This window comes from Bos indicus x Bos taurus, chromosome 22 (genome assembly GCF_003369695.1).
Source record: "Bos indicus x Bos taurus breed Angus x Brahman F1 hybrid chromosome 22, Bos_hybrid_MaternalHap_v2.0, whole genome shotgun sequence".
In the NCBI taxonomy this organism is placed as follows: domain Eukaryota; kingdom Metazoa; phylum Chordata; class Mammalia; order Artiodactyla; family Bovidae; genus Bos; species Bos indicus x Bos taurus.
The window spans coordinates 8,109,934-8,132,382 of record NC_040097.1 but is presented as its reverse complement, the minus strand read 5'-3'; the positions used below and the strand labels follow the sequence as shown (position 1 = coordinate 8,132,382).

The 22,449-nt window shown below is 46.7% G+C and overlaps 1 protein-coding gene across 2 annotated transcripts; it reads left to right on the top strand.

Moving 5' to 3' along the window:
* Positions 1-811: 811 nt before the first annotated feature.
* LOC113880764 (serine protease 42-like) lies at positions 812-21,517 on the top strand. 2 transcript variants are annotated; one of them, XM_027523304.1, is made up of 5 exons: positions 812-1,006; positions 17,322-17,478; positions 17,830-18,092; positions 18,996-19,156; positions 20,654-21,517. In XM_027523304.1, exons 1-5 carry the CDS (start codon positions 904-906, stop codon positions 20,885-20,887), a joined length of 918 nt encoding a protein of 305 aa, XP_027379105.1. In that variant the 5' UTR covers positions 812-903; the 3' UTR covers positions 20,888-21,517. The 2 variants fall into 2 exon arrangements, with proteins under 2 accessions (XP_027379105.1, XP_027379106.1); XM_027523305.1 differs by lacking the exon at positions 812-1,006 and adding an exon at positions 16,533-17,027.
* The last annotated feature ends 932 nt before the right edge of the window (positions 21,518-22,449 follow it).

The window sequence follows — 22,449 nt, the reverse complement described above, 5'->3', positions numbered from 1 at the left end:
GGGGATGGGGCAGGGACCAGGAAGAATGTCTTATGGGGGGAAGGAACCCCGCCCCCTGGCCACCTCCGGCACTGACCCTGGCATTGTGGGACACGATGGGCCGGCTCATCGCTGGTGCGCGCGCGCGCGCGCGCGGGCACACACACACACACACACACACACACACACACACAGACACACACGCACACAGACGGACACAGGCTGAGGGGCGGGGCACCTGGAGTCATAGCCATGTGTCACCCAGCCGGCCCTCTCCTCTCTCCCCTGCACTCAGGCTTCTTTTTTGTAAAATGAGGAGTATGTGCTGTGATGTGTGCAACTTATCATAGGCAATCTCTCCTGCGGGGACACACACACACTACTGCCGCCCTGGCTCACACCCAATCACACCCACATCACCCCCACACACATCACACACACCCACCCACATCACACACACACACACACACACACACACACACACACACACACTGCCGCCGCCCCGGCTCACACCCACATCCCAGAGGAGCTCGGCTCCCGCCGCGCTCCCCCGGGGGGCCAGCGGCGCAAAGCTTCTGTATTCTGCTCCCTCCGCCGCGCCTGGAAACCGCAGCGGGCCGGCCGGGATGAGCTCACGCCGCCGCCGGCCGCCCAGGTCTAACGCGCTCCAGATGCCCGGCGGCCGGCGCCCGGAGCGTGGAGCACGGCCCTCTGCCGCCCCCTGCAGGGCCCGGCGGCTCGCAGCCGAGTGGGCGCCCGCGGGACGGGGGGCGGGGCTGCACCCGGAAGGGGCGGGGCTTAGCAACCCGCCCGCGTCTCTGGCGCTGCAGGCTCCCGGAGTTTGGAGCTGAGGTCCCGCTGCCGGGAAGCCTGTCACGTCTTCCTCGCGCGCGGTGTCCGGTCCCGGCCCCTGACCCAGCGGTCATGTGCTGGGTGGCAGTCCCCTTACCGGCTGCCTTCGCCAAGACGTGGGAAGCCAACCCCCACCTCACTCCCGTTCCTCAGGCCCGCCTGGACCCTCCGCCAGGTACCGCGGCTCTGGCCCCCGCGCGGCCCTGCCCACTCTTGTTCCTGTTGGAACAAACAGCCTAGTTTCTACTGGGAAAGCAGCAGGGGCCTGACCACCGCCTGTTTTTAATAAGGAGCTGGTATTTCCCCGAAATCGCGGCCCCGTGGCTGACCTCACGGGGATGACGGCTGGCGGTGGGCCAGCGGGCGGGGGAGCCGCCTCAGGGTGAGCCCCTGACGCCTGGCCTTGCAGAGAGGAGGCGTTCTGGTTTCCAGCCCCAGCCGAGCGGCTGGCTCATCCAAAAATCTGTCCCTCCGTCTGTCTGCCATGTTGTGCACCCCAGGCCAGTGCTGCCGGCGCCACTCCTCCTCAGCCCTGCCCAGGGTCCCGCTTCCCTCCTGCCTCCTTGTGTGGTCCTGGCAAAACGCTTAACCTCTGACCTCTCATTTCCTCCCCTGTAGGATGGGGCTGTTGTGGGATTAGAGAGAGGACCAGCAAGGGGGAGCAAATGGACCCCAGGAACAAGTAATTTCCAGGGGGCTGGAGGCGGGGACTCTCAAGAGCTAAGGGGCCAAGGGTCAAGTCTAGGTCTTCTGGAGCGGAGTTGGGGAGGTAAAGGAAGGGCCTGTGGGGAGATAAATAGGGCAGCACAGATGTCCTGATGGAATGAGAGTGTTCAGTGAAGGGCCAGCATAGACAGCTGAGGACACCCCGTAAGGGAAGGGTGTCAGGAAAGGCTTTGCAGAGGAGAAAGCGAAGAGTGAGGTGCAGTTAGTCAGGCTGAGAGATGGGGGCCCAGAATACTTAGGCAATGAAGAGGTGGGGTGGGGGCCAGAATGGAGAGTGGAATCAGACGGTTGGGTACCAGGCATCCCTGGCAGTGAGTAGGGACTCTGTTAGAGGCACTGGAGGGGGCGAGGGCCCCTGGGAACTGGTCCTGAAGCCCCGTCTGTAGCTGAGGGACAGAGAGAGCCAGAGGAGGACACAGATTTCAGTGGAGGGACAGGAACCCTCTTGGGGGACAGGGAGAGGGGTTGTAGCAGGTGGATAGGTGAGCGATGGATGCATCTGGTGGCTGGAAGATTTGTTTGCTTTGGGGCTTACACTTTCTGGATGCTTGGGCCCCCGCTGAAAGGAACAACAGTAACACTAATACCGAGCAAAGCATGTGCCAGGCAGTGCTCTGATCTCTTACAGGTGCCTGATCTCAACTCTGCTCATTTCTCTTCCCCAGAGTTTTATTCATTCGTTCATTGATTTAACAGATGCTTATTGAGTGCCTGCTGTGTGCCAGTCCTGTTCTGGTGCTGGGACTCCAGCAGTGACAAGACAGATAGAAACCCTGTCCCCAGAAAGTTTACGTATGGAGGGGGAAGACAGCCCACATATACTGAGTAAAACATATAGTATTTCAAATTGTGAGAAGTGCCACAGAGAAAATTAGAGGATAAGGGTGATCAAGAGGGCAGAGAAGAGGGGCACACTTTTTGAGAGGGTGTCCTGGGAAAGCCTCAGTGAGGAGACATTTGCTGCTGCTGCTGCTGCTGCTAAGTCGCTTCAGTCGTGTCCAACTCTGTGCGACCCCATAGACATCTGGCAGCCCACCAGGCTCCCCTGTCCCTGGGATTCTCCAGGCAAGAACACTGGAGTGGGTTGCCATTTCCTTCTCCAGTGCATGAAAGTGAAAAGTGAAAGTGAAGTCGCTCAGTCGTGTCCAACTCTCAGCGACCCCATGGACTGCAGCCTACCAGGCTCCTCCATCCATGGGATTTTCCAGGCAAGAGTACTGGAGTAGGGTGCTATTGCCTTCTGAGTACACCCCAAATCTGGTTCACCACCTCTTAGCCAAGAATAGTTTTTCCAGAAGAGCATTTGCAATCATTTCCATGATAGGGAACACTAATTTTGATGTTATCCCCCTAAAGAATTCCATTCTTCTTAGTAGACCTGTATTACCCCAACCAAAACCAAAAGAAAAAAAAACCCAAAACAAACCCAGTACTCAGTTCTTCTGGTTGTGTATTAAATTTCATCAATATACATTTTGTGGAAATTCATTTTCTTTCTTGTTATCTAAGTACCTGCATACACTAGATTTTTGTCTCTCAACCCACAATGCCTAAGATATTGACTATCTGGCCTTTTACAGGAAAAATTTACTGATCCTGGTATAGATCCAGGAGGTGAGGAAATAAGCTGTGTGGTTATCTGGGGGCAAAGGGAACAGCCAGTGCAGAGGCTAGGAGGCAGGAGCCAGTGAGGCATATGGAAGAGGCCAGTAGGGTTGGAGCCCTGTGAATGAGGAAGAGAGAGGTAAGAAAGGGTCAGAGATACAAAAGAACTTACTTACAAAACAAATAGACTCACAGATTTAGAGAATGAACTTTCAGTTGCCAGGGAGAAGGATGGGGGAGAGGATCGGGAGTTTGGGATTGACATGTGCACACTGCTATACTTAAAATGGATAACCAACAAGGACCTACTATATAGCATGTGCAAGTCTGCTCACTGTTATGTGGCATCCTGGATGGGAGGGGAGTTTGTGGGCAGACTGGATAAATGTATATGGATGGCTGAGTCCTTTTGCTGTTCACCTGAAATTATCATAACTTTGTTAATTGGCTATATCCCAATACAAAATAAAAGTTAAAAAAATAAAAAGATCAGAGGAACACAGGCAGACGGTGCAAAGCCTTGTGCCAATTCCTAGGTATTAAAAAAAAAAGTGTGCGGCTATCTTTAATGCAATATCTTTTTTTTTCTATTACATTTTCTAATTTATTATTGCTACAGATAGCAAGTTATTGATTTTGTATATTGATCTTTTCTCCCAGCCCTCTTAGTTTGTTTTTGTATAGTTTTATTAATTTTTCAGGTGGTTTGTTTGGATTTGTTTTAGAAAGCAATTGTATCTTCTGCAAATGATGCGTTTTGATTTTCCTGTGTATAAATAGTTCAGCTTCTTCCATTCTTTCCCTCCCTGCACCCCCTCTGCTTGCCTCCCTACTGTCTCCCCTTATGTCCTTCCTCTTCCCTCTCCACAATGCACAGGGTTTCAATTTCTTCACATCCTTACTGACACGTGTTATTTTCTGTGTTGTTGATTTCAGATTGTTTATTTTTAGCCATCGTAATGGGTATGAAGTAATATCTTGTGGTTTTGATTTGTATTTTCCTAATAATTAGTGATGTTGGGTAAAAGACATGATGTCTTTTCATGTGCTTACTGGCCATTTGTGTATCTTCTTTGGAAAAATGTCTACTCAATTTCTATGTTCATTTAAATTTATTTATTTTTAATTTTAATGGGAGGATAATTGCTTTACAAAGTTGTCTTGGTTTCTGCCATACAATAATGTGAATCAGCCATAAGTATGTGTGTATATATATATATGTGTATATACTGCCTCTTGAGCCTCCCTCCCACCCTCCCCATCCCACCACCTATGTTGATTTTTGGATTGGGTTGTTGGGGTTTTTGTCATTGAGTTGTAGGAGTTCTTTATGTTTTTAGATACTAATCCCATATCAGATATACGATTTACAAATATTTTCTCTCTTTCTGTGGACTATCTTTCAACCCTACTAATAGTGTTCTTTGTAAACCAAAAGTTATTTTGATGAAATCCAGTTTATCTGTTTTTTCTTTTGTGTCTGTGCTTTTGGAGTCATACCCAAGAAATCACCATCAAATCCAATCTCATGAAGATGTTTTCCTATGTTTTCTTTTAAGAGTTTTATAGTTTTACCTCTTACATTGAGGTCTTTGATTCATTTTGAGTTAATTTTTGTGTATTGTGTAAGGTAAGGGTCCAACTTCATTCTTTTGCCTGAGGATATACAGTCGTACCAGCGCAGTTTGTTGAAAATTCTATCCTCTTTTCACTGAACGTTCTTGACACCCTTGTTGAAAATCATTTGACTATATATGTGAGGTGTTTTTTTTTCTGAGCTCTCAGTTCTATCTTCCTATTCTTCAGTATAGGATGCCTTTCTGTTTAAATCTTTAATTTCCTTAAAGGAAGTTTTTGTAGCTTTCAGTATACTTTCACCTTCTTGGTTAAATGCATTTCTAAGTATTTTATTCTTTTTGATATAAATTGCAAGTAGACTTGTTTTTGTCATTTCCTTTTTTTAATCCTGATTTTATTTATTTTTAAAAATGAATTTTAGCAAGGTGTATTTTTAAGTGCAGTAAATTGCACATAGTTGACTAGCTTTGAGAGAGATATATTTGTAAAGCCACAATAATCAAGATGCAGAACAATTCCATCCCCTGTAAAAGTGCCCTTGTGTCCCTTCACAGTTCATTCTTCCCTCTGCCCCCTGGCCCAAGGCAACCACTGCTCTGCTTCCTGTCACTAGTATTTGGCTTTTGTTGTTTTTACTGGGCCGTTTGTCTTCTTACAGAGTTGTACGAATTCTTCATGTATTCTGGATACAAATATTTTGTCCTATAGATGTACTGCAAATATTTTCTTTCAATCTCTGCCTTGAATTTTTCATTCTTTCAACAGTAGTTTTCAAAGAACAGAATTCTTTAATGTTGATAAAGTCCAATTTATCAATTTTTCTTCTATCAGTTGTTTCTGTGTCTACTTCACAAAGGGGCTTCCCCTGTGGCTCAGTAGGTAAAGAATCTGCCTGCAATGCAGGAAACACAGGAGACACAGGTTCAGTCTCTGGGTGGGAAAGATCCCCTGGAGAAGGGAATGGCAACGCTCTCCAGCATTCTTGCCTGGAGAACCCATGGACAGAGGAGCCTGGCGGACTACAGTCCATGGGGTCGCAAAGAGTCAGACATGAATGAGTGACTAAGCACGCATTACGTCACAAAAGTATTTGCCTACTTCAAGGTTACACAGATTTTGCCCTTATAATTTTTTCTAGGAGTATGAAAATTTTTATTTCTTTATTTTTGGCTGTGTTAGATTTTTGTTGCTGTTCGAGCTTTCTCTAGTTGCGGTTTGAGGACTTCTCATCGCGGTGGCTTCTCTTGTTGCTGAGCACAGGCTCTAGGGGGCACGGGCTTCAGTAGCTGCAGCACGTGGGCTCAGTAGTTATGGCACACGGGCTTAGTTGCTCCGCAGCATGTGGGATCTTCCCAGATCAGGGATCCAACCCGTGTCTCCTACATTGGCAGGTGGATTCTTTACCATTGAGCCACCGGGGAAGCCCTAGGAGTTTTCAGTTTGATATTTAAGCTGTCATTGATTTCTGGTTAATATTTGGTTTAATTTCCTTGTTGATTGTTCACTATTAGTGTATAGAAATGTGACAGATCTTTGCATGTTGATTTTATATCCTGCAACTTTTCTGAATTCATTTGTTATCTCTATTAGGGTTTTTCTTTGTGTGGAATCTTTAGGGACTTCTATATATAAGATCATGTGAACAGAGATGATTTTACTTTTGCCTGTCCAGTTTGGGTGCCTTTATTTTGCCTAATTGCCTGGCTAGAACCTTCAATACTATGTTGAATAGAAGTGGTGGAAGTGGGAATCCTTGTCTGGTTCCTGATCTTAGGGGAAAAGCTTTAGGTCTTTTGCCATTAAGTATGGTGTTCATAGTGGGTTTTTCTCTTTTATATATAATTTTATGTGTGTATCTTATTTCTGGCTGGGCTGGGTCTTCACTGCTGCGCGGGCTTTCTCAGTTGCAGTGAGTGGGGCTCCTCTCCAGTTGCAGTGCTCGGGCTTCTCATTGAGGTGGCTTCTCCTGTTGTGGGGCACAGGCTCTAGGCATGCGCGCTTCAGTAGCTGCGGCACACGGGCTCAGTAGTTGTGACTCCTGGGCCTAGAGCACAGGCTCAGCAGTCGTGTCACACAGGCTTAGTTGCTCCATGGCATGTGGGATCTTCCTGGACCAGGGATTGAACCTATGTCTCCTGCATTGGTAGGCGAATTCTTTACCACTGAGCCACCAGGAAAGCCCCTCATTGTGGCTTTTTCATATATGGCCTTCATCATATTGAGGAGGTTTCTTCCTATTCTTAGTTTACTCCTTTTTTTTGATCATAAAAGAGTATTGAAAAGTGAAAGTGAAGTCGCTCAGTCGTGTCAGACTCTTTGCAACCCCATGGACTGTAGCCCACTAGGATCCCCCATCCATGGAATTTTCTAGGCAAGAGTACTGGAGTGGGTTGCCATTTCCTTCTCCAGGGGATCTTCTCGACCTGGGAGTCGAACCTGGGTCTCCCGCATTGCAGGGAGACACTTTACTGTCTGAGCCACTAGGGAATCCCAAAGAAAGGAATGTTCTTGCCTCAGTTGAGATGACATGTATGTATGTATGTGTGTGCATGCTTATTTTGTTTTTCTTCTCTGAACATATTTAAAATAACTATTTTGAAGCCTTTGTCTACTATGTTCAACACATGGGGTCCCTAAAAGATAGTTTCTGTTATCTGCTTGTTTTCCTATGTATTGGTTAAACTGTCGTGTATCTTTTGTTGATAAAAAAAATTAATCAGTCAGTCTAAGAAAGAAATGGAAACTTTTGTTTGAGCCAATTTGAGGATTATAATCCAGGAGACAGTCTTTCAGAAAGTTCTCCGGACTGTGTTGTTCTGCCTCTTAGAGGTCATTGCACAGTTATATAAGATTTGAGACAAAGGTTTATGCACAGAGTCACATATTGACAATTTACGTAGTCCAGTAAGGTTAGAGGGTTACTGCGACCTCTTACAGGATTGAGAAAGGAATGTTATCTCCTAAGGAGTTACCTTCTGGTGTCAGGAGGAAATTGCTTTTGTTTTGGTGAGTAGGCATTCCCGTGTCTTCTAATGGACTTAGTTATATGATGCAGATACACAGTGCATGCTAAAGATGAGGGGGTAGTGGCTCAAACAGGTGGAGAAAGAAGTTTATGTTCAAAATTTTATTTCATCCCTTTGTATGCTTTGTAATTTTTTCATTGAATAGCAGACATCACAGATAATGTGGTACAAACCTGGATACTGATTGTGATCATTTGTTTACCCTGGTTACCCTGGATTGTGATCATTTGTCTGTTTGTTTAGTATTTGTGTGAGATAATTTTGTGAAGTCTCTTTCCCTCTCAGTTTGCAGCCTCTGATATCCCTGCTCATGTTTGTTTGTTTTTTTTTTCCTTATTTTTATTTTGTAGCCTGGCTTCCTAGTGTTAACTCGTGGATCAGCATAAGCCTCTTATTGGTCACTGGTTGTGTGTAAGCCCCTTTGGTTAGTTTTATTTTCACTGTTTACCTTTGGAAATGTGTGCATGTCTTGGAGACTGTTTTCACCGTTTAGGGAATTTACTTTTCCCCCACATGTTCATCTGATGACTAGAAACTTGGAAATTCCCTGTCCATTCATTCCTAAAAGATACAGCCTTTGGTATGTGCACTGCCTCTCAGCCAACTATGGATGAGTGTGATTTTATTTTTAAGCTGGGCTTTTTAGGAGTTGCCTCTGGGTCAGAAAAGCTCATTGTGCAGGCTGTGCTTTGATCCGTTGAACTAGCAAGGGTTCTGCCCTCTGCTGATAGATCTGTGTTTGGTTTGGGAAGCACATTTATATTTGCTCTACTTCGTGCCCTTATGTTTTTTATCATTTTATTTATTATTTTGGTTGTTCTAGGTCTTAGTTGGAGAAGGCAATGGCACCCCACTCCAGTACTCTTGCCTGGAAAATCCCATGGACAGAGGAGCCTGGTGGGCTGCAGTCCATGGGGTCGCTAGGAGTCGGACACGACTGAGCGACTTCACTTTCACTTTTCTCTTTCATGCATTGGAGAAGGAAATGGCAACCCACTCCGGTGTTCTTGCCAGGAGAACCCCAGGGACGGGGGAGCCTGGTGGGCTGCCGTCTATGGGGTTGCTCAGAATCGGACACGACTGAAGCGACTTAGCAGCAGCAGCAGCAGCAGCAGGTCTTAGTTGCTGCACGAAGTTTTCCCTAGTTGCCGCAAGGGGGCGCTACTCTTTAGTTGTGGTGCTTGGGCTTCTCATTGCGGTGGCTTCTCTTGTTGAGGAGTATGGGCTCTAGGGTGCGTGGGCTCAGTAATTGCGGCTTCCCGGCTCTAGAGCACAAACTCAGTAGTTGTGGCGCAGGGGCTTAGTTGCTTCGCAGCCTGTGGGGTCTTCCCAGATCAGGGATCGAACCTGTGTCTCCTGCATTGTCAGGCAGATTATTTACCACTGAGCCACCAGGGAAACCCCTACTTCCTGCTCTTATTGTTCCTGAGTTGGCATAGCCTAGCACATACGCAGTGTTTTAGACCGCCCCCCCCCGCCGCCCCGCCGGGGATGAGTGTGCCTCCAGGAGAACTCTTCTTGGCCACCTCTTTCACTGGTTTTCTCTTTTCAACTTCTGGTTAATCTGCTGTTAATCTGTCACTAGCATCATGGAGCTACTGCCGCTCTCTTAAGTGCTCACCAGGAAGATGTCTTTTGTTCTTAACAACTCCATTAGGCATGAGTTTCTCCACCCTTTGTTCCAGATAATAATAATTCAGTTATTTCAACCAGAGTCACAGAGCCTGTTCTCCTGGGCAGGATGTTTGAGCTATTGCAGCAGAGCTAGGGAAGTGGATGGCAGCCTGCTTCTCTTGGAGTGAAACTCCTGTTCCAGGAGTGGGCACTGGAGAGTGAGATGGTATCTCCCTTGCTCCAGCTTGGAATCTCTGCTCTGGGAGGGAACTGGGAGGGGGCCGTTGAAGACTTGGGATTCTTAGCCTGCTCTGCCTGGACTAGAGCCTCTGCTCTGAGCAGGAATTAAGTGAGGGAAGGAAGGTTTTCTTAGTCGTGCCTGCTAGAATAGAGCTTCTGCAGTTGGTCTTGGGAGAGTGAAAGACACAGCTATCTACTTCTGAGTGAAACCATAGTTGGGAGAGAGGGAGACCCAGTTGACTTGGCCACTTGCCCAGAGCACATTTCCATAATATGAAGCTAAGGAGTGGGGATAGGAGCTGGTCATGGCTCACATACCACAGACTCTTGCCAAGAACTCTTCGTTCTCACCAAGATTTTTTAGATTTTCTTGCATAAATATTTCTCAATTTTCTGTGTCCTCTCAGGCCAATTTCCAGAGAACTTAGTTATTTTTTAAATAATTTTCACCAGCTATAAATAGCTTGCTCTCTAAAGAGAGAATCAATCAAGTTCCTCACGCAGCCATTCTGGAAGTACAAAATTAAAGTTTTAATATCTGTCTAAACATTTTGCAATTTTCTAGATATTTTTATATTATTGGTTTCTAGCTTAATACTGTTATAATCTGAAGACATATTTTGTACAATTTTAATTCTTTTGAATTTGCTGCCATTTGTTTAATGGCCCATAATATGCTGTATTTTGGTGTATTCTACATGTGCACTCAAAAAAAGATATATTCTGTTGCTGTTAGGATAGAGTATTCTATAAATGTCAATTAGGTCTAATTCACTGATAGTGTTTTGCAGATCTTATATATGCCTACTAATTCTCTGTATACTTTTTCTATCAATTATGAAAGACATGTTAAAGTTCCAAATTCTAATTGTGGTCATAATATCTTTTTTTTTTTTGCCCTTGCTCTGTAAATTTTGAAGATTTGTTACTAGCTCCATTTAGGATCCTAACATATTTAGATTTTATTACTATGCAATTACTGTCTTTATTTATCCCTGACAATATTCTTTGTTCTGATGTTGACTTTACCTGATAGTAATCTAGCCATTTCTTCTTTCGATTAGTATTTGCATTATGTATTATATTCTATACTTTCCCCTATAACCTGTCTATATTTAATGTGGATAAATAGTTGTGCTTTAAAAAAAAATCTCTGCAGTCTGTCTTAATTCATATAATACGACATGAACATGAATTAATAAAACTACTAATGTAATCTAATAGATTCATTTACCTTTGGTGTAAGTACTGTTATTGTTGGATTAAAATCTACCAGCTTGCTTGTTTTTTCTATTTCTCCTGTCTCTTCTTTCTCTTTTCCTCTCTTTCCCCTTCTCTTTACATCGATGGAGTCTTTTTTGTGATTCTGTTTTTCCCTCACTATTGTCTTCATGCTCTGCTCAATCACTCAGTCGTGTCCGCCTCTTTCCAACCCCATGGACTGTAGCCAGTGAGGCTCCTCTGTCCATGGAATTTTTCAGGCAAGAATCCTGAGTGGATTGCCATTTCCTCCTCTAGGGAATCTTCTGGAACCTTGTATCAAATCCGTGTTCCCTGCATTGCAGCAGATTTTTACCTCTGAGCCATCAGGGAAGGCCCACTGTTGTCTTACTTGCAGTATTTACCTTTTTTGGTCTCCCTTGAGTTTACAGTGAGTATCTTGAGATGAGTCCTCTTCTTTCAAATACTGGTATTCGTTTCTCAGGTAGTGCAAGTGCCTTGTGACAGTGTTTCCCAATCCTCGATTAGTTTTGTGTCGTTGTCTGTGTGTGTGTGTGTGTGCTGCTGCTCAGTTGTGTCCAGTTCTTTGCGACCCTATGGACGGTAGCTCACCAGGGTTCTCTGTCCATGGACTTTTCCAGGGAAGAATACTGGAGTGGGCTGCCATTTCCTACTCCAGGGGACCTTCCCGACCAAGGGATTGAGCCCGTGTTTCCTGTCTCCTGCATTGGCAGCTGCATTCTTTAACATTGTGCCACCTGGGAAGCCCATTATTATCTGTATTATGGTAAATCACTTTGATGATAAGTAACATTTTTTGAATCACAAGTTGTATTAGCTACTTTATAAAGTCCCTGTGCTGTCCAAAGCTAAAACAAGATGTAAGACAGGCATTTCCACGCACATTTGCAGTAGATATATTTTCTGAGTTTTCTGTTACTGTTCCAGAGGCAGTTTTTGTACCTCAATGTCAGTGCAAAGGAGATTTACATATTTCAAAAATCTACTTAACATGGTGGTTGAGTGGCTTCCACCTAAACTTCAATGAAGTGATTAATTTGCAATGTAATGACAGGATAAAAGGCAAATGACTGGAGAAGAATCCAAAAGAACTCAACAAATACCTTTCAAGTGAAGATTTTTTTGCTTCAAGCCCTATGTTCATGGGTTAATAGCATTTGGTGACACTTCTCCGCATGAAATGTACTCTTAAAGATGAAATGTATAGGGACTTCCTTGGTGGTCCAGTGGTTAAGACTCTGCACTTCCAATACAGGGGGGCGAGTTTGATCCTTAGTTGGGGAAGTTCGGTAAGATCCCATATGCCATGTGGCAAAAAAAAAAAAAAAACGATGAAACACATAAAATATCATTGTAGTTCACCATTAATAGAAAATTTGCAATTGGTTTTTCTGTCTTAAAATTAATTAATTTAGCTTTGGTTGCACTGCATCTTCATTGCTGCACATGGGCTTTCTCCAGTTGTGCCGAGTGGGCTTCTCAGTGCAGTGGCTTCTTGTGGAGCACGGGGTTTAGGGCTCATTATTTTGGGTTTGCTGAATTTCAACATCAACTGAATTAAGAGATTCATCAGCACTCTTATGAAAAAGTTAGGCCATAGATTTGGGAGTGAGACCCTGAAAATTTACAAGGGGGTATACATTTGGATAGATTTAGGACACCCTGACGCCCAGCCACATTGAGCCTCTCTTGCTAACAGAAACAGCACCTCCTCCCATTTCATAAGGCTGGTCTCTCTGCCTTACAGACACTGTAATGACCTCATGTGAGTAAATTACATAATAAGGGCACACCAGTTCTCTGCCATCATGGTCAACAAAAGAGTCCGAAATGCAGTACTTGGATGCAATCTCAAAAACGACAGAATCATCTCTGTTCGTTTCCAAGGCAAACCATTCAATGTCACAGTAATCCAAGTCTGTGCCCCAACCAGTAACACTGAAGAAGCTGAAGTTGAACGGTTCTGTGAAGACCTACAAGACCTTTTAGAACTAACACCCAAAAAAGATGTCCTTTTCATTATAGGGGACTGGAATGCAAAAGTAGGAAGTCAAGAAACACCTGGAGTAACAGGCAAATTGGGCCTTGGAATACAGAATGAAGCAGGACAAAGACTAATAGAGTTTTGCTAAGAAAATGCACTGGTCATAACCAACACCCTCTTCCAACAACACAAGAGAAGACTCTACACATGGACATCACCAGATGGTCAATACTGAAATCAGATTGATTATATTCTTTGCAGCCAAAGATGGAGAAGCTCTATACAGTCAACAAAAACAAGACCAGGAGCTGACTGTGGCTCAGATTATGAACTCCTTATTGGCAAATTCAGACTTAAATTGAAGAAAGTAGGGAAAACCACTAGACCATGCAGGTATGACCTAAATCAAATCCCTTATGATTATACAGTGGAAGTGAGAAATAGATTTAAGGGACTAGATCTGATAGATAGAGTGCCTGATGAACTATGGACGGAGGTTTGTGACATTGTACAGGAGACAGGGATCAAGACCATCCCCATGGAAAAGAAATGCAAAAAAGCAAAATGGCTGTCTGAGGAGGCCTTAAAAATAGCTGTGAAAAGAAGAGAAGCGAAAAGCAAAGGAGAAAAGGAAAGATATAAGCATCTGAATGCAGAGTTCCAAAGAATAGCAAGAGAAGAAAGCCTTCCTCAGCGATCAATGTAAAGAAATAGAGGGAAACAACAGAATGGGAAAGACTAGAGATCTCTTCAAGAGAATTAGAGATACCAAGGGAACATTTCATGCAAAGATGGGCTCGATAAAGGACAGAAATGGTATGGACCTAAGAGAAGCAGAAGATATTAAGAAGAGGTGGCAAGAATACACAGAAGAACTGTACAAAAAAGATCTTCATGACCAAGATAATCATGATGATGTGATCACTCATCTAGAGCCAGACATCCTGGAATGTGAAGTCAAGTGGGCCTTAGGAAGCATCACTACAAACAAAGCTAGTGGAGGTGATGGAATTCCAGTTGAGCTATTTCAGATCCTGAAAGATGATGCTGTAAAAGTGCTGCACTCAATATGCCAGCAAATTTGGAAAACTCAGCAGTGGCCACAGGACTGGAAAAGGTCAGTTTTCATTCCAATCCCAAAGAAAGGCAATGCCAAAGAATGCTCAAACTACCGCACAATTGCACTCATCTCACACACTAGTAAAGTAATGCTCAAAATTCTCCAAGCCAGGCTTCAGCAGTACGTGAACCGTGAACTTCCAGATGTTCAAGCTGGTTTTAGAAAAGGCAGAGGAACCAGAGGTCAAATTGCCAACATCTGCTGGATCATGGAAAAAGCAAGAGAGTTCGAGAAAAACATCTATTTCTGCTTTATTGACTATGCAAAAGCCTTTGACTGTGTGAATCACAATAAACTGTGGAAAATTCTGAAACAGATGGGAATACCAGACCACCTGACCTGCCTCTTGAGAAACCTATATGCAGGTCAGAAAGCAACAGTTAGAACTGGCCATGGAACAACAGACTGGTTCCAAATAGGAAAAGGAGTACTTCAAGACTGTATATTGTTGCCCTGCTTATATAACTTATACGCAGAGTACTTCATGAGAAACGCTAGGGTGGAAGAAGCACAAGCTGGAATTAAGATTGCCAGGAGAAATATCAATAACCTCAGATATGCAGATGACACCACCCTTATGGCAGAAAGTGAAGAGGAACTAAAAAGCCTCTTGATGAAAGTGAAAAAGGAGAGTGAAAAAGTTGGCTAAAGCTCAACATTCAGAAAACGAAGATCATGGCATCCGGTCCCATCACTTCATGGGAAATAGATGGGGAAACAGTGGAAACGGTGTCAGACTTTATTTTTTGGGGCTCCAAAATCACTGCAAATGGTGACTGCAGCCATGAAATTAAAAGACGCTTACTCCTTGGAAGGAAAGTTATGACCAACCTAGATAGCATATTAAAAAAGCAGAGACATTACTTTGCCAACAAAGGTCCATCTAGTCAAGGCTATGGTTTTTCCAGTGGTCACGTATGGATGTGAGAGTTGGACTGTAAAGAAATCTGAGTGCCGAAGAATTGATGCTTTTGAACTGTGATGTTGGAGAAGACTCTTGAGAGTCCCTTGGACTGCAAGGAGATCCAACCAGTCCATTCTGAAGGAGATCAGCCCTGGGTGTTCATTGGAAGGACTGATGTTGAAGCTGAAACTCCAATACTTTGGCCACCTCACTCGAAGAGTTTACTCATTGGAAAAGACTCTGATGCTGGGAGGGATTGGGGGCAGGAGGAGAAGGGGATGACAGAGGATGAGATGGCTGGATGGCATCACTGAGTTGATGGACATGAGTGAGTGAACTCCGGGAGTTGGTGATGGACAGGGAGGCCTGGCGTGCTGTGATTCATGGGGTCGCAAAGAGTCGGACACTACTGAGCGACTGAACTGAACTGAATTCTCTCCCTATACCACCCAGTCTTCACTGCTTCTAGACCTAATAACTAGTGTAAGATCCCAGCATGTTCTAGGATAGGGGCAAAGTATAACCCAGGGTAGAAGGCTTCCTTACAAAAAGAACTGCAAGATTTTGCTGATCTACATGGGAACAAACAAGGGTATATGGATACGACTGGATTTGAGGGGTTCTTGATTGGGTAGGGTTGGGGCCAAATTTATGAAGAGTGCACTTGCTAGAAATTTGGAATTCAGTTTGGTGGTTCAGGCAAGTAGGAATGCTTCTATGGATACCTGTTTATTGGGTTGTCTTAAACCTGAATGCAGTAGTAGACTGTACAAAAGGAAGTTGATATGCCAGAAATTTCCTGGCTTAATGTAGAGAGAAATGCAGAGAAAGAGGAATTTAGATAATAACCCCCTCAACAAGACATTGAAAATAAATTGTGAGAGGAACACCCACATCCTCAAAAACATTGTAACTGGCAATCCTCTTTTGGCTGGGAAAAGTGGGAAGTACTGAAACTCAAGCATTAGTATTGTTTTTCCCCTGACTTGGACAGGAATAATGAAACCCAGAGAGGCAGAGGCCTGGTAGAAGCATTTAAGCAACAAAGACAAATAGATATCAGGGACATAGAGCTAATAAGAATGGATTGACCCACAGGTGTCTTTGCTGGAGGCTCATTTTTAAAGGTATCCATCCTCATGATGGAAAAAGCCATGGCAGCCAGGTCCTTTGCCCAGCCCACTTCATCTGCAGTCCCCCTACCTCCAAGTCGAGGTCTGGTGAATGAGCCGTGCCTTGAGAAACCGTTATGGAGAATTAGGGCTCCTCAGCAAATTCCTAGACTGCCCATCCTCACCAGCTCCAGGCCAGGTACCACACCAAGAAGGGCAGGGGTGTCAGGAAGCACCTGCCTTTAAATTGTTGTTGTTCACTCGCTAAGTGATGTCCAACTCTTTGCGACCCCATGGACTACAGCATGCCAGGCCTCCCTCCCTCACTGTCTCCCAGAGTTCGCCCAAGTTCATGTCCCTTGAATAGGTGATGCCATCCAACCACCCATCCTCTGTTGCCCTCCTCTCCTTTTGTCTTCAGTCTTTCCCAGCATCAGGGTCTTTTCCAGTGAGTCAGTTGTTTGCATCAGGTGGCCAAAGTATTGGAGCTTCAGCTTCAGCAGCAGCCCTTCCAATGAGTATTCAGTGTTGATTTCCCTTAGAATTGACTGGTTTGATCTCTTTGTTGTCCAAGGGACTCTCAAGAGTCTTCTCCAGCACCACAATTCAAAAACATTAAATTGGCAGGCCCCTAGCAAGGACAGTCTCCTCAGATGGACTCTAACCCTTCGGTCTTGGGCTGATTTCTGGGTGGAGACTGTCTCGGATGAGGATCTGAGAGCGAGAGCGTGACTGCGCTCTCAGGCCGGCTTGCAGCAGCCAGATGCGCCGTGGTCCCCATGCTGCTACTCAGCCGCCAGCCGCGAGGGGGCGCCGCAGAGCGCGGAGGCTATCGCGGAGCCCATGGCGTCCCTGGGCGGCCCCCACACCCTCCTGGTCTGGCTTCTGCTCCTTCAACCCTGGCTCACGGAGGCCTCGGAGGATGGGTCGGCTACGTCCTTGCCCCCTCCAGCTCCCTCGGGAGGCGACGCGAAGAACCGCACGGTGGCCCAGCCACCCCTCAGAGGCGCTTCCGAAGTCCCCAAGTTGGTGGAGTTTAGCTTAGGTGACTCTCAGCGTTGGGCGTCCGGAGGGGCGGGCTGAGGCGCCAGGGTGGGAGCTGCTGCTCCTCAGGAGCTTGGGAGGATTGGGGTCTGAATCAGCGCAGCCCTGCTGTGGAACCCAAGGCGGGGGAGGGGGGGGGGTGGCGGTGAGCCTCGTGTGCGGATCCAAGGCCTGCGGGTTTGGAAGCGCTGCCCTGGAGCCTAAGAGGACATGGCCTTCTTGGCTGTATCGGAGGCTCCCGGGGGTCAGGGCCTGTTTCTCAGAGGTTCTCCTTGCCACCCTGTCCTCACCCCAGCGTGCGGCCAAGTGTTCCTGAAAATCTTGGGAGGACACGACAGCGAGGAAGGGAAGTGGCCCTGGCAGGTGAGCCTGAGGGTCCGTAACAGACATGTGTGCGGAGCTTCCCTCGTCACAGAGAGGTGGGTGCTGACTGCAGGCCACTGTATTTTAAGGTGAGTAATGACAGTGGAGATGCCAGAGTCCTGCCCTCCTCAGACACCCTTTAGTTTCTATTGCCCTGCAAGTTGATAGAAAACCCAAACCAAACCAAACCAAAGCCCGCACAATCAAAATGGGAGAGATTCTGCATTTTGGTAGTCTTGTTACCAGGAATGCTAATTTGATGATCAAATCCAGTTGTAGCAAATCCATTTTGAAAGTCATTAGGAGGGGATTTTGGGGATAGGGGCATGGAGAGAGTGGTGAGGGAGGTTGGGGCCAGATTGGGAAACAGCTGATGTGTGTGGAAAGGCACAAAGGATGCTTCCCAGGGTCTCTATGAGGGACATGTCCTCTTCCCACAGCCGTTACCAGTACAGTGTCATGATGGGAGATCGGAAACTCCAGGGTACATTATCAGGGTTGGTGGTCCCTGTCAGCCGCGTCGTCGTTCACCCTCAGTTCTCAACAAGTGGAACCGTTAAAAATGACCTTGCTCTTCTCCGGCTCCGCTACCCTGTAAATTTCACTGGCGTTATCCAGCCTATATGCATCCCTGAGAAGACTTTCCGCGTGCAAGCTGGGACCAGGTGCTGGGTGACCGGATGGGGAAGGAAGCAAGAATTTGGTGAGACGGTGAGGAGGTAGTAACCTTGGGTAGAGGGGGGCAGCCTTATCCCTGGAGTAAGCAATAGCACTAAAGTGGTGGGGTGGGAGAGGCTACCACCTGGCGGGTGGGTAAGGGAGCAGCCAGGTTAATGGTTCCCAAATGGCTGGAGCCCAGAAATTGATTGAAATCTTTTGTTGCAACACAAATATTTGATGCCAGCCATTTATGAAAGGCACCAGTCCTGGGAACCAGAGCTGTCCTCTGAAGAAAAAATACATGGGCAAAGTCTCCTGCAGATTTGTGGGCAAGTGTGTCTGACTGGTTTGGGGGTATTTTTAGGTTCCTTGGGGACAGAACCGGATGCTCTGGAGTTCTCTCCAGGGTTAACTCTTCAGGATGTGATGAGTTGTCTGCCAGTCAGAGCTGTCTGTTGCTGGAAGTACTTGCCTTGGTGTGTAGGGAACTTTCTGTCCTTGGGCGTCTTGGCAGAGCCAGAAGACCCCTGTTGCTGAGGCTATAGGGCCTCTTATCTCTTGAAAGAGCCTGGATTGTTGCTTTCGGGTGCTCCTTGTCTGAGCATCTGTGATTCTGCTTTAAAGTAAAGGCATTTTGCCAATGTATGCGATGCCTTTCATGATTACTATTGATACGCAGAGTGGCAGATGCTTGGTTATCATTTCTCACAATGGTCAGGCTTGCCTCTTCCTGTCCTGATCTGTTCTTCCTTATTTTGTTGTGGATTTGGTTCCTACCTTCTCTTCTCCCCTTGCCAGCTTGGGGCTTCAGTTTCTTCCATTGTCAGATGGGGACAATGACCTCTATAATGCCTTCTTCGGGGGGGAGGTGGGATTTAAGGTGTTTGGGGGCTTATCACTCACCTGTGCAGATCTATCACCTGCCGAGTTTCTTCTTTGTTTGTAGAAGGCCCACTTGTGTCTGAAGTTCTCCAGGAGATCGACCAGTATATCATGTACTATGAAAAATGTAATGGGCTGCTCCAGATGGCCCTACGAACAGATAAGGATTTAGTACAAGAAGGAGTGATCTGCGGCTATAATAGTATAGGAAAAGATTCTTGTCAGGTAAGTTCATGGGTCCCTTGCCACGTCTGTATCCTTCTTCCCCAGTGACAGGGCCTGGGTTATTTCCCACCTTATCTTTCAGTCTTTACTTAAGGAGATTCAGGGGAGAACCCCTCATGATACCCATGAGCCGGCCTGGCCTGTTTCTCCAATAGGGAGGAGCCCTACATCCTGGGGGTGCTGCCAGGATGCAGTGAAGTTGGGGGTGATGATGATAATCATGTAGTTCCTGTAATTGAGTTCTTTCTATGGGCACTTCTGTGCCAGTTTCAGCATTCACCCACATTAGCTCAGTCTCCCAGCTCACAACCCAGCCACCTAGACATTATACATCTTACTATACAGATGTGGGCCCTCCAGAGACAGAAGTTCCAGGGCCTCTGGGAGTGCCTGTAGGAGCCCTGGGCCCACAGCATCCCCTCTGCCCTGAGCAGCTTCCTGAGCGGGGGACAGGTCTCAGAGGATGAGTGTTTGGATCCTGGCAAGAGGAGAACATCACTGTGGGAGAGGGAGCAGTGAGTTCGAGGCTCAAGGTCTGAAGCACCGGTCTTGTTTAGGGAATGGGTTTCCAGTCTGGAGCAATGAGGAGGCCAGTATGGCCAGAGTAGGGGCTGGAGTCAGAACGTGTGGCCTGCAGTGCTGTGCTGCGCTTCTTGGTCCTGTCCAGGCAGGCCTGTAGGCCGGGAGTTTGTTTTCTCCATGTGGGCAATGGTGCTGAGCCCCAGGCAGGACCTGGGCTCATGGAGGGGTGGAGGGGATCTGAAGCACATTGTCATCAGTTCTTGGTAACCGATTGCATGTGAGGATGGGAGTGAGGGAGAGCTTGAAGAGGACTCTGAGTTTCTGACTGAGCTGGTTGGTGGGGGGCACCAGAGCAGTTTTGGAAAAGGATGTGCAGTGTTTGCATGAGCTGGGATGAGTATGTGGGATGTCTTGAGAGTGTAGCTTAATATATGGAGTCAGCTGGCTGTATGGTCAGGAGCTCTACAGAAACTTAGGCTAGGTGTACGGATTAAGGGGCTCAGTGCAGAGGTCGTATTTGAAGTGTTTAACAACCACTGTAGTATAGGAGGGCTTCCCTGGTGGCTCAGTGGTAGAGAATCTGTGTGCAGTGCAGCAGCCGCAGGAGACCTGGGTTCGATCCCTGGGTTGGGAAGATCCCTTGGAGGAGAGCATGGCAACCCACCCCAGTATTCTTGCCTGGAGAGTCTCATGGACAGAGGAGCCTGGCGGGCTCGAAGAGCTGGACATGACTAAAGCAACTTAGCACACATGCACGTAGTGTAGGAAATGACCAGTCATAATGTCTTCAGAGGATACTAAAATTTTCCAGTTGACTTTTCAGTCCTCAGTTCTTACCATCACGGAAATCTGGGCCTGGGAGATGTCTGGGGAAGGCTCACAGATGCCCGTCTCTCAGTGTCTTGCTGTGCAGTCAGCCTGCCCTGATGTGGGTGCTCTTCCATTCCTGAAGTTTGATTTCTTTCTCTTTTTCAGGGAGATTCTGGGGGCCCTCTGGTCTGTCAGTACAGTACCACATGGGTCCAGGTAGGGATTGTGAGCTGGGGCGTTGGCTGTGGTCGTAACAATACGCCTGGAGTTTACACAGAAACTGCTCTCTACGCTAAGTGGCTAGTTGCAGTGGTGAACAAGGCTGCCTCTTTGTATCCAGTGGTGCTCCTCCTGTTGCTGTGTGTGGTGTTGCCCCTGGGCCTCCTGGTGACCCTGTGATCACCCTGGTCCACACTCCCCGCTGTTTCTGAGTCTCACACCTAGCCCTGCCTCTGACCTCCCACTCCTACTTTAGTGCCAATTCCTGAATTCCATTTGGTATCCACTGATCTTGTGGAGATTCACATGACAGAGAGCTGGCAGCAAGAAGCCCTGGAAGTTTCCCTGCCTCATCCATGTCTACCCCTTGGCCATGCTCTGCTTGCCAGGAAGGAGTGGGTGAAAACATCCCAGCTGGATGGACAGCGATCTGCCAGGTGGACATGATGCTTCATCCACATCATGGGGAACATCTGGCAAAGAAGAGACATCGTCACTGGTGAAGCAGTGTTAGATCTGACACTTTTATCAAACCGGTCTGTGTGGTGATTGTTGGGAGAGAGCGAGGAGGCCCTACCATGTCTTCATGTGACTCAGTTATCTAGGTTTGGAAAAGGTCCCCTGCTCCCCAGCGTAGATCCACCTGTGAGTATCTGCCTCTGCCACACAAGCCCTCCGGGGGCAACCCAGTCTTGGAACCCCCTTTCCAGGGCTCCAGTGGCCACATCCAGGCTCACCCCAAGTTGTGTTGAAGTATTACAGAGTGTGGAGACTTCTGATGTCAACCCAATAAATGTTTGGAGAATCATTTGTGTGTTCTGCATCTCTACTGGTCTGGGGTCACTGAAGAGAACTTATCTCACATTTAGCTTAGGAAAGTATTCATGGTCTTTTAAAGCCCTGGAGTGAAGTGATCTGATGTGATGTGAGTGGACAGATGGCTTTAGAAGTTGGGTCCTGCTTCTGTGTCCCTCATAGCCATTAGCATCTCTGCAGGGACCTTTGCAGGTGAGTTTGCTAGCTACTGCATCTGGGAAGGAGGGAGTGAGAGAGAAGCCTGGAAGCCGGAGAGGGGTCAGGGCGTTATGCCTAAACATCACCCCACTTTTCTGTGTGATTCTGTTGCTCCCCTTCTAGGTTTATGGAGCCTGGAGCACCAGACTGCCTTGGCCAGGCTATGGAGAACAGCACTGAGACTCAGGGAGGGGACAGTTTGGGTCGCTTACTGGGGTTCAGACGGTAAAGAATCTGGCCGCAATGCAGGAGACCTGGGTTTGATCCCTGGTTCAGGAAGATCCCCTGGAGAAGGAAATGGCCACCCACTCCAGTGTTCTTGCCTGGGGAATTCCTTGGGCAGTGGAGCCTGGTGGGCTGCACTCCATGGGTCGCAAAGCATTGGACATGACTGAGCGGCCAACACCACACACAGTGTGTCTCTACTGGCCTGTTTCCCTCACTACCATGTGGTCCCAGATTACCTCTCTGTCATTGTGCAGAGCACTTCACTGTTTCTTGATTTCTTTCATGAAAGTTTGAGTTTGCCTTCTTTTAGGAGAGGATCGTGCATTTTGCATATGGGGAGAAGGTGCATATGAATAGTTAGGTGAATAAAAAAGTCAACTTGATGGTCTTATGGCTTCTTTCAGACCCTTCCTTCTGGGCATATATGGTGTCAGGATAAAGAATACATTTCCAACCTTCCCACCTGTCTTAAGTTTGGTAATAAGTTCTGGTCAATAAAA

Bases quoted from the DNA above. Each gene is read 5' to 3' on its own strand.
- LOC113880764 (XM_027523305.1), top strand. From the start codon at position 16,826: ATGGCGTCCCTGGGCGGCCCCCACACCCTCCTGGTCTGGCTTCTGCTC. The intron at 17,479-17,829 runs GTGAGTAATGAC...CTCTTCCCACAG, and splicing joins GCAGGCCACTGTATTTTAAG to CCGTTACCAGTACAGTGTCA. The intron at 19,157-20,653 runs GTAAGTTCATGG...TCTCTTTTTCAG, and splicing joins TAGGAAAAGATTCTTGTCAG to GGAGATTCTGGGGGCCCTCT.